The sequence below is a fragment of the Cyprinus carpio genome, chromosome B1 (assembly GCF_018340385.1).
Source record: "Cyprinus carpio isolate SPL01 chromosome B1, ASM1834038v1, whole genome shotgun sequence".
NCBI lineage: Eukaryota > Metazoa > Chordata > Actinopteri > Cypriniformes > Cyprinidae > Cyprinus > Cyprinus carpio.
Window position 1 is genome coordinate 6,791,590 of NC_056597.1, and position 14,392 is coordinate 6,805,981.

A 14,392-nucleotide genomic window follows, 5' to 3' on the forward strand; every position below is an offset into this window, starting at 1 on the left:
GTTAATGTCATCTTTAAATATTAAGTGCTAGATAGTGCTCAAGTATGGAGGATGACTTCTATTCAAGTAACAACACATATATCACAGCTTTTTAAAATAGCACAGGCATTTTTATTTGTAATAATAAGAAGTGTTACTTGACGACCAAATCTGCATATTAGAATGGTTTCTGAAGGATCATGTGACACTGAAGACTGGAGTTATGATGCTGAAAATTCAGCTTCACAGTCACATAAATAATTTACATTATCTTCTTCTTCATTTTAATACTTCAAGAAAAAAAAGTAAAGAATAGATCCCAAACTTTTGATTGGCATTGTATTTGTGGGTGTGTAGGAATATGGTCACACACACAAAAAATCTAACAGGACTTTGCTAACCAGCCAAAAAGTGATCTCTTGGTCTTGAACCTAACAACATAGGGTCAACCAGAAGCATGACTTTGTGACGGGACTAACTCACTAGCTGTGATTCTGTTTTGTACCTCTCGCAGTGCAGAAATTACACATTCATTTTAGTTCCAGTTAGCTGCAACCAAACATATTGCTACTTATCAAATCTGTCATCTTTCTTCAAGGTTGTCCAAGAGTTCACAACCACATTTCAACTCAATTCAACTCAACAAACTCTCCCTTTGCTTTCACACCAGTCTCTATGACTCTAATTATAAAAAGCGCTCACTCAGTGTACCAGTCTTGTCCCATTTTATCTGTCTCATGTTTTAGCCCTTTTTCCTAAAGGTCACTGTATTCCATACGACAGCTTCATAAATGGAAAGAAAACCTAAATTCAACCCAAAGTGCTGAAAACAAAAGAAAAAAGTTTTATTAATGATAACATTACATCCCCATTCACTTATGAGTCAAGACTACATCTAATTATGCATTTTGCTGTAATGGATGAAACTTTTGTGACACAAATGCAGTAAAATGCACCATTCTTTTATCCCTACAACTCAATTGACTTTTGGTCTTGACACATGGCTTTAGTCTGGAATTCAGATCCTAAAGTCTTTGTCTAAATCTGGGCTTTTGTCTTATAAGAATATTTAAGACTATTTCCAATGCACAAAGTTAATAGTTAATCTAGGGAAAAATCTGTCATCATTTAGTCACTCTCTCCCACCAACCCTTAATTGCTTTATATTAACAGATTTAATTTCTTTTTTATTCTGAGGGTGTACAGAAAATATAAACGGAAGCTCACATGGGCATATTTGATGCTAAAACATGTTTAGTTGACGCACAACAACAAACCTCAATGATTCTCAAATCAAGAAAGCATGTTAGAGCTTCTGTTTTCCATATTTGATAGGGTCTATGTATGCATGTTAATCACTGTTTATATGGAAGTAAAATCCTAAATTAAATCTGTTTATTATTTAAAGTGATTAGAAGACTTAAACTGATTGCGTCATAGTCTCCTGGTCACTACTGGTTATTGTCTGCAGTACTGATGAAATTATGATGCTGTTAATGACTCAGCACTAAAAAAATTCTTTTCATCAGTGAAGAATTTTTGAGGAAAGTCCGCACCACTCCAGTGATGTCATCTTTTGTTCAGTGACTCCTCTGAGAACTTTCTTTATTCATGTTTCATTTCTTTGCTGATTCTAAAATGATGTTATAGGAATTAAAAGGAAAAAAGGGGGAAATGTTCCACTTCATTAACTGTTCTTCTTTTATCATCCAATTATTCCTGATTATGTTCTGCAGGAATCCCATTTCTTTTCCATTACAATTTTTGGGGAAGTTCGGCTTATCTGTCAGCTCAGTCCCATGAGAGTGAGAGACAGGCTCTAATGGACATGTGGATGTGCTCGAGGAACTGCAGCCCTGGAGACTACAACATATTTGTTGACTTGACGTCCTCCATCTTTACCTCTTCTCTTCTCTTCTCTTCTCTTCTCTTCTCTTCTCTTCTCTTCTCTTCTCTTCTCTTCTCTTCTCTTCTCTATATTATATTATATTATATTATATTATATTATACATGGCAGAAAACTGTGGTATGGGCTGGGATACACAAGTGGTTAAAAAAAATGGATGGATATTATAGATCTAACTTAAACATGGGGGAAGACACTTTTGTGTTAATGTCAAAAGATGTGTCCTATCACACTCAATGGCATTTTGGAATAACTTTAGTATTTTAGCTTGTTCTTCAAAATAATTAAATAAATAAATAACATGAATGCATTAAATTATTAGCTTATGAAAAAAAAAAAGACTCTCAAGAGGCCAAATACTCAATTTATGAAGACAAGCTTCTTGAGTTTTCATGGTAATGATAATAAATTACCATTAATAAAAGAACATGAATAAATATTGGTATTTTAAATATATTAATAAATTTCAATGTTTTTGCTTTTTCGTGTTGGCTCACCACTCAATTTCCAATGTAAAATCAATTTTCTGAAGCAAAACGTGTTGAGAATTTCATATCTAAAAAGCGCTTGTATACAATACACCTAGCTTCATGCTGTCTTTTACCAACTTAACTTCAACAACACACATCCTCTCTAAATTCCTCCTTCACAGGACGGTGTGACTATATCCAGAGCCCTCCACTTCCTGCTCAGGGGCACAGCTGTTATAAGAACTTCTATTTAACCAGAGATGAGCTCATATCCTGGTAATCATGGCAGAGGGGGAGCTGCTAAAAACAGTGTCCCAATCACCAACTGGATCAGAGCCACTGGAGTTCCGCTCTAAGACTGCCGTATCTGTCTAGCCAGCCTCATACATGCCACACATCCCTACAGATCTGTTCAGTCTTCAGGGTTTAGATGTATCACATTTCTTAGAGTACTATTCTGGGAGCAGTTTGTGTTTGTCAAATGTAAATAATTATATGACCAGTGGATGAGGGTTCACGTTCAAAACACAGGCATGAGAGACTGATATTTTCAGATCAGTTCACCAGACAAAGCCGTCATTGTGTCAGTATTAAAATTACACACCACCGAATCTGAGAGATGGAAAGAGACAGACATTTTGAAGATGGATATAACGATAAAGGAAAGAAAGTTGAAAAGAGCTGTTCTGCACCACTCAGCTCTCTTCAGCTGTATTAATATTCCACACCAAGAGTCCACACTCAAGGTTATTCTCACTTTAAATTGCTGAAGATAAAAAAAGCTCTGTCTTATTAGCATTTGTGGGTAAAACCTGGCTAATCTTATTCACACTTATCCCTCTCGCTGTGACATCCTGGCCTCCGTTTTCACTTTTTCTCCACAGAAAGGTCACAACCTCATTTTCATGGTATTTTCTTGCTTAAATCTGCTTACAATGCATAGTTTTTGTGAAAAATAAGCAGCGCATCAATGGACAGTTTCTGGAAAATAAGCACTGCGCAATAGAATAGTGGTAATTTCTCTCTTTTATTAAAGCTACAGTATGTAATTTTTTACTTTAAAATTATTTTTTTAAATGATTCATACTTGTTTTTTAAAAAGTAAATACTGTATAGCAAACTGTATGTTTAAGTGTCCCAACATGACACCACTGGCACAACCAATGACAATGAGTTTCGTATGCGCATGACTTCCTGTAGTTCTAACCAGTGACAGACAGGGGAGTGTTTGTGGTGTTATTGTAAAGGCTGGAATTTTTGCGCCAAATTACAGTCCAGAGAAGTCGACAATAGTTGCCAAAAGTCAAAGCCAGTCTGCAGATTTAAATTGACAGATTTCATAGAAAATCGTTTAGTGTAAACAGACTCTGATTTTTTAGCTCCATACTGGAAATAACTTCTAGTGGGTTGTTAACCGTTGAGATTAGATCATTCACCCAAAAATGTATATATTGTGCTGTCAAATGATTAATCGCGATTAATCGCATCCAAAATAAAAGTTTTTGTTTACATAATATATATATGTGTACTGGGTATATTTATTATGTATATATAAATACACATACATGCATGTACTGTATATATTTAAGAAAAATATTTTATGTTTATATATTAAATATATTTATATACAATATAAATTATATGAATATAAATATAAACATAAATACATGTTAATATTTTTAAAATATATACTGAATGTGTCTGTGTGTATATATACTTAATAAATATACACAGTACACACACACATATATTATGTAAACAAAAACTTTTATTTTGGATGCGATTAATTGCAATTAATCATTTGACATCACTAATATATACAAATAGTGTTGGACCAGGTTTCATAGGGTCTGAGCATTTAGGATAGTTTGACATATGAGCTTCAGTTTAAGAGAGGAACTGACACTTACCCATGCTGGAGGTGATGTCACCATTCTCAGAATCAGTGCCGTGGTTATTATTGCCATGGTAACTATTCATCACCTCCAATTTGATCTTCTTCTTCATGGCTTCAGCAAGTGTGGCAGCTGTTAGGCCTATCAGAGTATTAAAGAGAGAGAGAAAGAAAAGGTGTCAATTCATAATCATTACGTTTTCTTTGCCTTTTCCAAAACAATTCTATCACTTCAGCTGCCTAAATCTCGTGAGAATATGTGAATATGAATAATTGTTAACAGATTCACCTCACTGCTTTTCCAAAAATGTGCCTCATTCAAATGCTTTTGTGAAAGCAATTATGAATATTTCACATCCCATAATTGAATTTGACAGAAGAGCACACTGGCACTGTAACATTAGATGATAACAACAGGTCTATTATTACCCACAGCGTCATCCCAAAGCTACAGTCTGGCCCACGTCACTGTTCTGCAGTCAGTCCATTGACTAATACCTCCGTCTATCTACCACGAGACACCAGCTTTAAAGAGCAGGTCCTGGATCAGCTGAACGAGGTGACATCTGTAAGATGAGACCTGCTCCCCGTCTTACGCTGATAACTCAGGCTGCCTGGCACCTGCCCATTGTCACAAGTCTCCAATAACCCTTGTTAACTGTGTGTGTGTGTGTGTGTGTGTGTGTGTATGTGTGTGTACCCCCAGTGCACACATGTTATAATTCAATTAAAATTAAATTAGCTTCCCTTCATTGCACAGAGAGCTGCTTCTAGCCATGCAACTCTATTGCATGCTACTCTCTTTCCTCTTCCACTAGCTTTAAAAAGATCTCAGTAAGGCAAAATAAAGGTTGTTTTGTTAAAGTTGTTTTTAGACTGAGATCATTCTAATATAGCCCCCTGGGGAACAGTGAAAATGTTTTGGGATGTAGCTTTTTTTCCCATGTTATTTAGTTTTTGGAGAATGAGAAACAGAAAAAGTAATTTATATATTTATGAATCTTATAATTTAGTAATTTACACAACCTGAAATGTTAAAATGTATTATGTTATGTTGAAATTAACTAAGCTTAATAAATGCTGTAAAAGAATAAATTGTACAGAACTCCATAATACATTTTTAACTACAATATATAATAGAAATGTTTACAAAAAGTTTTTTTGTTGGTTTTTTGTATCCACACTAATGCACACATCAATTACCAGAGCCTGCACTGAATAGGCAGTGATTCTAAATTTGTGTATTTCAGCACTTTGCTTATGAATTCCACTCATCATACATGCACAAAAACATAATTCTTAATTTTTGATTTTTTTTACACAATTTGTGAAAACATGAGTAGTGTTCCTAATCTTATATATTTTGAATATGCAGTTTTGGGCCAGTTTGTAACACAACAAATGTTGTAATAAAAAGAGTATTAACTAGTAAAAGTTTCAAAGGAATTTCAAAGTATTTTTTCTTAAGTCTTTATTCACCTGTAGTGTGCAAAAGGTCAGGTGCAAACATGTGTAATAAATGCAATATCCATGCTCCTCCACACAGCTTGTTTCATGTGCATGTTGTGTTTTGGGGGATTAATTAAATGACATTTAAGCATGTGCAATCCAAATTTTTAAGATCCTCTAACTGTTTTTGTACCAGAACAACTGTAACTTCCCATTCAGTCATGTGACAACAACCAAAATGCTGCTCTACTAAACATGCCGCTGTTGGTTGGTTAAAGTAAGTCAGATGAACAATGCCTTATTTTGACTCATTTATTAAAAAACATTGCATCAACTTTGGCTTGACTTATTTTTTCATACAGACAAACAGAATTAATCAGAATATGGCTGTTCATCCCGGACACTGACTTTGTGAAACATCCAGTTCCGATGTGTTTAAGATCTATCCTTTTAAAGTCTGTCCTCTAGTCAGGGCAAACCACTCTCAAATGTAGTTCTAGAGCTTTTCGTACACTGGCATTTGGCTGCAACTCACAACAGTTATGTGCAAATATGAGGCAAGCTCTGGCAGTGAGCTTTAGGAGCGGGGTGTTTTTTGTCTCACTTTCTCAGTTGCTCTCCAAATGCTTTCACTAAATGTCAAGATCAGAGCATGAAAGCCAAGGTCCCTATTCAGCCTGTGAAGAGGACGATATCAAAGCATTCCCCACTCTCAGACTGCAATCCACTCAAAGAGGGAAAAAACTGTCCTCTCTCTCTCTCTGTCTATCTCCCTAGTGGCCTTTGAGTTCCCATCTCTGTGGCTGACACTGATAGTGTGACCTCTGCCGAAGATAAAAGAGGCCTGTGCTATTGAGCATTTTCTTTCTCCCTCTCACTCTTTCTCTCTCCATCACCTGCTCATTCTAAACAAGTACAAACGTGCAGCCCTTTTCAGGCTCTCTTTGAGAAGTCGTAACGAGCAGACCAAGCACGCACATACACAAAGAGAAGGGCAGCTTAGAAGTCAGTGCATTTAGCTTCAGGATGCAGGATGGACAGAAGTTGTGATGCTTTAAGCGACGCTCTTTTGAGCAAGAGGAGAGCTGACACCACAGAGGCTGAGGTGAACATATCTCCAGGCAAAATCTAATAGGTTTTAATCATAATATCACAACACAATAAAGGGCAAATTAGAGTTGGCAAGACCGGGCAAACCTGCATTGTAAGTGTGGAAACAATAGCTGTGTTTTGTTGGCTTTGGTCTTTTCCACAGCACAGCATGAGTCAGATTGTTTATTTGCGTCACTTCAGATAATTGCTGTTTAAAGTGACTGACACAGAAATATAACAGGCTTCAACTGGTCTGTAAAAATAAGCACTATTTCAAGCAACTGAATTAAAAAGATAAAGAAAACTGAATTGAAGTTAGTTTTATATTAAAAGCGCTGTATGTAGGATTGACACCAAGTGGTTGAACTAGGTATTGCAGTCCAAATTCAAAATATTGGAGAGGGTTTTTTCAACCGGCCCTTCCTCCTCAGACTTGGCACACCCAAAATACAAGAAATACAACACCAACACCAACAACTGCAAACCAAGATTAACAAAATTAAATATGCTGTATTTTCCACCAACTGGCAACCAGGGGTGCTGAAATACAATTGGGTAAACTGGCAGTGGGCAGGTTTCACAAACCAAAACAGAGACTGACATTCCGGCCTGGAACGCACAATATCAAAGGAGAATAACTGACTGTAGCATTAATTTTCAGATAAACATGTTAACTTAGCATGTTTCTTAAATATCTGCAAATATATTGTGGTATTTTTATGCTTTAGTAGAGTCAAAAACTTACATACAGCACCTTCAAAGCATTAGCATGTAGAGAAAACTGTAAGGAAGCCATTCGTAGGCTGATTCCCCCTAAAAGTTTAAACACTGTGGCTCTGTAAAGCTCAAAGTATTTTTTGTTTGAGCATCCTGTTCATTCCAGCTCAGCAACAATGGCTCAGCCAATAGTGTGTGTGGGTGGAGCTATCATTTTAACCAACCAATTGCAGTGTTTGGGAAACCTATTTGAAAACAGTCATTTTTTATCATTATTATTATTTCAGTTGCATTTTGTGATGCTAGTGAGGCAGAAATCACACATTTCTTCCATGAATCTTACATAAATCACCATATTTCCTGTTTCAGCCTAAAGTCCTAACTAGACGCCACTCAATGCCACAATAAGCAATACACCCACAAAGGTGATACAGATTTACTTTTATTTTTTGTTGTAAGTGTGATGCTGCATCACAATTTGCAAACTAAACTATCCATCCTAAATAGTATTCAAAATTATAATTAGTATGTCCCAGATTGTAGTATGTTGAAATGAGTATTCCAAAGGTACCTGGATGGTTTACTAGTTCCAGTAGAAATTCAAAGTGCAGATCGATACACACTCTAATGGCTAATATAGCCCACAACAAATTGCGCAGTGGACGAGGATTCAATTAGAACTACAAACAAGCCTAAAAAGTGATAAAAAACTACAAACATGGCAGATATGCGACACCGAGGGACGGGAAGAGAAGGGGTTTGAGTGATAAATAATCAATAGCTAAACTGTTGAAAAAATATTTATTAAATCCAATACGGTAGGAAATTAAATCAAACAAAATATGGATAATGTTAACTTTGACAGGTTAATTGACAGGGCAGTTTAAAAGGTGACAGGATGCACATAACTAAGCAACAGAGCATCCGTTAAAGACGCAGTTATGATGAAGTAGTATGTCCCAAAGCTTGCTTACTATTCTGTTACATACTCAAACGTATGTTCATACTTTTAGGACATATTGTAGGCAAATTGGGACACAGCATGAGACACTTGTACTTGCACAGAGACTCCGCCCACATGCTCTTCTGATTGGCTAATATCTTAATATCAGACAAATATCTTGTTGCTGGAATTATATCGTATCACTTCTGGTTAGGACACAGTGTAATTCTTCATTTAAACCATTAACTGACTACTTCCTTTTCCTATTCTCCTTTTACTTTTAATTATAAGTCCCAAATTCTGCTTTTCTCATTTGAGAAGGAATGAGATTTGTTTGTTCTGGCAGTAACAGAGAGGCAGGAGCATTTCCTCATTTTCTTACCAGTGTGAGACATCATTCCTGAGGACATGAGTCCGGAGACGGAGTGGGGCAGGATGTGAGGGCTCTCGGGTGTTGTCATGCTCTGGGTTCGTTTAGGAGGTCTGCCAGGTCTGGAGCTGAAAGATGGACACCAAATGTCAGACAACTTTTTCTATTTGGTTGCATGTTGCGCATTGGAAATTGCAGTGTAGACATTTTTGTTAATTATAATGGGAATGTTGTATTTTTGCTGCATCATGTCATTCACCAGAAGTGTAGACAAGGTAAAGAATGATTAGAAACTACCAAGTAGGCCTGAGGCTAGTTGTCAAATGTTCACTGCAGTAAAATGTGTGACAACTAGTCCCAGTCTCCCATATTTTTTTTAAATCAAGGCATAGCTTGCACACTCATACACACATATTTTTATTCAGAGTTGGACTAATCTACTATGCATACTAGCATGCGTCAGTAAATACTCTCAAGGACAGTCTTTTCTGCCATCTCCTGTACCCCCTCCCTTATCTTTTTTTTTCTCTCTAATTAGATCACAAAGTAGACTCATCTCCCTTTTCCATAATCAGCCGATTTTTTGCTCATGTATAATGCATGCTGCACACCTTGTTACCTGCTCCTGCGCATTCATGTGCAAGTTAAATTTGTTGAGTTTACATGCGTTAAAATCAGCCATGGCTCTCAGAAGAACACACAAATAACATCTGCATTAACTTAAGTCTCTATCAACCAAGTTCACCTAATTGAGTCTGAATAGGAGAGGAAATGGTCCATTTTCACCTTTTTGACTCAACATGATGCACCTCTGATTGTTTTGATTCTTGTGTATCTTTTATCTGCAACTGAATAGGTGTCAGGTTTTAAGAAAACATTTAATGGAAAGCATTTACTTTTTAAAAAATGTCTTTATCATTTTGCTGAGCATTCCAGAAAAAAGTCCTCTATTTCATGCAGATCCTCCGCTCACACCTCCCCCATTGCTCGTGAGCGCCAATCATCCTTCATAAAATATTAAACTCCCCGCCGTTTGCCCTTTTAAAATCTCCCTCTCTCAATTCCCTAATTGTAGTGTTTCTTTATCTGTCCACTGCAGAGAGTAAATAAATGAACAAAATAGCTATTTTATCACAGCGCCTGACCTTTGAAACGGGAGAGGATTATCACAGGTTTATTTCTCACACACACACACACACACACACACACACACACACAGTAGGAGTCAGGAGTGTGTGTGTTTGTCTTTGACAGAGATGATTGCTGTTGTACATGGATGCAAATTTTTGTCTGGATCTATTTATTTATATAAAAATAGGATAAAATTAAATTCATACATACATTGACTTTATTGCACCTCCTCTAATTACATTTTTGACATTTCTAAATTATATTTTAATTAGCATTGCCCCCTAATAGTCGACTAACTAAAAATTAGAATAAAACAAAATCCACACGAAGTGGCGAAATCATGCAGTCCGTGGCTGACAAATCGTTAACTGCTGGTCTATGTGGCAATATGGTATAAGACTGGACATCCATATGCTCACGTAACACTTATCGACCTCAAATATGGCTTATCATCTGAAATATGTATGTAGTAGCAACTTTACATGCCAGCTCAATCTAATGTTAGCCTAGAAAAAATTGCGCTGTTCACGTGTTTGTGCGGAGTGTGGAAGCTGAACAGTAGTGCGCTTGGGCTACTACAGATGGAGGCGCCGGTGCGATCATTTGCTCTTAAAATACTTCGTCATTCTTGGTCATACAGATAAGAGTAATGCATCTTTTTCATCTGTAAAGACTCTATGTTTATTTGTGTGCACTCAGAATAACAACGAAACATTGCGCTTTTGTAAAATAATGAAAGCAAACATGATGCGCTTTCTGCCGTCTCGTTCTGTGAACTTGAGCGCGTCACTTCAAAACTCTGTGTATTCTTGCCTTAATACAGACATGAAAAATAAATCTATAGCGAGTGAAACTTTTAAATGAACCAATTCAAATAGAAAACAAATATTCTCAGATTATGTAATCGGTATGAAACATACATACAGGCGCATACTGCAGAGATTTTTAGAGTCACAGCTTTTTTTGAAAAAATGGTAAAATAAATACATTTAAAAACAGTTTTTACAACCGTATGAAATTTACATGAATAGAAAGAGTGCATTTCTAAGAATCTGGCACATTTCTAAACCTACATCCTAATACATGTCTTCTCATTAACTCTCTCTCTCTCACACACACACACACACACACACACACACACGTCTCATCTGTGTTTCCAGATATGAGATCCAGGTGGATTTCATTCTGTGGTCTTTCCATCTCAGCTTTTCCAACAACCAGTTGAAACCCATGAGGTTTTGTGTTTTATATCCACACAAACATGATCATCTTCTGTCCGGTACTGCTGTTCTGATTCAGTTCACAATAACAGCAAACTCTGAGAGACGTGCTAGAACTCTAGTGCTAATGATGCAGCTCTGGTGAAGGACTGTCTTCTCTCATACAGCCATGCTGAATGCCTAACAGGCTGACATTTTTAATAATTCCTAATGGGGCGATATTTTAATTAAACTGATACTGATGGAATCAGATTAAATGTGGTTAAGCCGTGCAGTGGAAATGACTCAAGAAATTCAAAGAGAGATCAGCAGATAAGACACCATTTTAACTCTCTCTCTCCCTGTATGATTCATTAACTATGACCCCCTTCCGTTCGCAAAATGAAGAGTTTTTTTATCACAGCAATTTTTCTAGATACTTCATTTGAGAGGACAGATGTGCACAGGAAACAAGACTTAAGATTAACATGGTAGTCTATGAAAGAGTGAGTCGGAGGGGGAGAGAGAGAGAGAGATAGATAGAGAGAGAGAGAGAGAGAGAACAAAAATGCAACGTACAACTCAGGGTGCCTTTGAGGACATTTAATTAAAATCTAATCCTGCATTCATTAAGGCTCACATAAATTAAGCTGTCATTCATAAGATTTATGGATTCTCATTTGCATACCACATACAATTCATCAATTACTGGGGTATGAAAGGGGCACAACCCCCTCTGGGCTGCCCACTGCCACAAACAAAAGAGGGAGGAAAAACAGAGAGAAATAGAGGATGTGGCGGGGGGGGGGGGGGGGGGGTCTAATTCTCCTCTATTCCACTGACAAACATTCAGATGTACTTTTCAATTATTATGTCCAGTGGAAGCAGTAAATAGGGACTCATCTAAACGGTGATGATCTGTGTCCACAGCACAAAGAGATAAGAGAGGGCAGTCAGAGCAGGATGTACTGTATTTCACAGAGGAAACTGATTACTTTAGATTACAGAAACAGAAAAAGGAACTACGAGAGTCAGATACCTCAATCCCTTATCTTTATAATAACTACCTGTTTCACTGTAAAGCTGTCGTTCTGGATAAGCTGGAGAAAACAAACAAATCAGAAAAGAACGAGAAGCCGGGATGACCATATTAATATTCAGGGTTAATGAAGCAAATAATAAGAATGTGTAGTGTGTGTGTGTGTGTGTGTGTGTGTGTGTGTGTGTGTGTGTGTGTCTCTTTCTGACAGGTGAATTTCATCATAAATAGTGAATTTGTCAAATGAGCTCAAATGAATTTATACACTCCTTTTGCAGTATGGAGGGTGTTTTGATAGTTTTTGTAAGTGTCATCTTGGACTTGCTCAGTTGGGGTTTAAAATACACTTAATATTTAGTAATATTATTGATTTGATGGCATTGATGCTATCTGATGAGAACAAAACTTGAACTAAATTGAGCTGAATAATGACACTACTGTCTTTTATAGAGCTGACTTTGAAGTCGTTTCATAACTGACGACCTTTGCAGTGTTGACACTATTACTGAACTGAATTATAACTAAACAGAGCTGAATAATAACACTTTTGTCTTCCAGAGCTGTTTTACACACTGAAAAAAATTGGTTCAGAAACAGTTTTCACTCATATATTGCTAGTAAATTTCACAAACAAAGAAACTACAAGCAACACATTGAATTAAACATGAAATTATGAATTAATATTTTATTGTAAAATTACTGCAGTCATCTTTTGCTTTATTTACAGCTTTGTTTCATAATTGACTTTGCAAGATTGACACCTAATGTATTGAACTGAACTGAATCAACATTGAACTAAATTGAGCTGAATAATGACACTATTGCACTGTAAAAAGGGCTAAACTGCAAATGTTACTTTAAAAAGATATTTCTACCTGATTTTATTCTGTTAAAATTAATGTATTTAGGTTGATACAACAATATTGAATAGTATTTTTGACTTAAAACTAATTAAGTTACAGTAGATGATACTATTTTAAAGCTGCTTTACAGTTAAAATTGTATTTGTTTTATAATTAATCAGTTTTGCTACACAAACACTGTTATTTTTCTGTTTATTACTGTAATCTGTATTGTATAAAGTGCTATAGAAATAAATGTGTGTCAAAATAATCTTACTTTTGGAAACTTTTTGCATTACCTTACATTTAATATGAATTGAAGACAGCTTGAAACAAATGGAAAAACATTTAGACGGAACTGTTCTTTGATGAAAAAAGCCCAGCTGAAAGGATAAGAGCAAACATCCTTTATTCTGGGCTCAAACAGGAAGTTCCTTCATGATGGGGCGTAATCAGAGCTCTTATCGCAGTGAAAGACTGAACCCAAACAGTCCACTGTTTGTGTTTCAATCTGTGGCTCTATGTGATGAATGAAATGTAAATAAGTGTTGTGGCCCCCACAGGGGAACGAAGACAGAAGGGGAGAGAAAAAGACAGACAGAGACTTAACATCTGTCCCAAACACACACACACACACACACACAAACAGACACTTTTACATTCTTGTTCCCAAAGCATACGTGCACACACACAAATATCCACATGCACAGGAAATAACAGCAATGGAAAAAAGCAGTACTGTAAACATTTTACAAACAGACTGCTTCCTCAAACAGACGTACACATTCACACACAAACAGCCACACCAACAAACTTCAACAAGATCAGTCAGTGAGTCAGTTAGGATTGTGTGTTACTGTAATATTCTCTTTAACGTACTTCAGCCAGCCAGATGGCTTTTACAAGCCTGTTGACATTATAAACAAAAACTCATATTATACTAATAACAGATTATACACAATTACAACAAAAAATGATTGATGAAATTACATTTAATTTACATAGCTCCAGAGCTTCAGCAACTATGAAAGGCCATTATTTTATTTCAAATATTAATCAGAGAATCATGTAAATACTCTCAAATGTGTTGATGGGGAAAAAAAAAAAGATAGCCTGAAAAATCGAATAAATTATTTAAACTGAACTGCAGCATGTAAACAGGCGGCAATTAACGATGAGCAAAGGATGAGTGTAACAGAGTCATTTAGTAGTTGTTGACTTGTCTTGTATGTTAGTAAATATGTACCATATGAAGTGAACCATTACACCACCATGTCTTGCTTTTGTTTAAGACATTATACAGTCATTTAAAAACATGTCAGGGTAAGCTGAAGTTCAACTAGTTTTGAGAGACTTTTAAA

The 14,392-nt window shown here is 36.2% G+C and overlaps 1 protein-coding gene across 1 annotated transcript in view; it reads right to left on the reverse strand.

The window, feature by feature from the left end:
* The window catches only part of LOC109058562 (dachshund homolog 1-like), a 52,482-nt gene that overhangs the window by 22,915 nt on the left and 15,175 nt on the right, over positions 1 to 14,392 (reverse strand). The window contains exons 2-3 of the mRNA XM_042716379.1: positions 8,833 to 8,948; positions 4,266 to 4,391 (exon numbers count right to left, since the gene is read on the reverse strand). Coding sequence (XP_042572313.1) covers positions 4,266 to 4,391; positions 8,833 to 8,948 — 242 coding nt within the window. The remainder of the gene's footprint in view (positions 1 to 4,265; positions 4,392 to 8,832; positions 8,949 to 14,392) is intronic.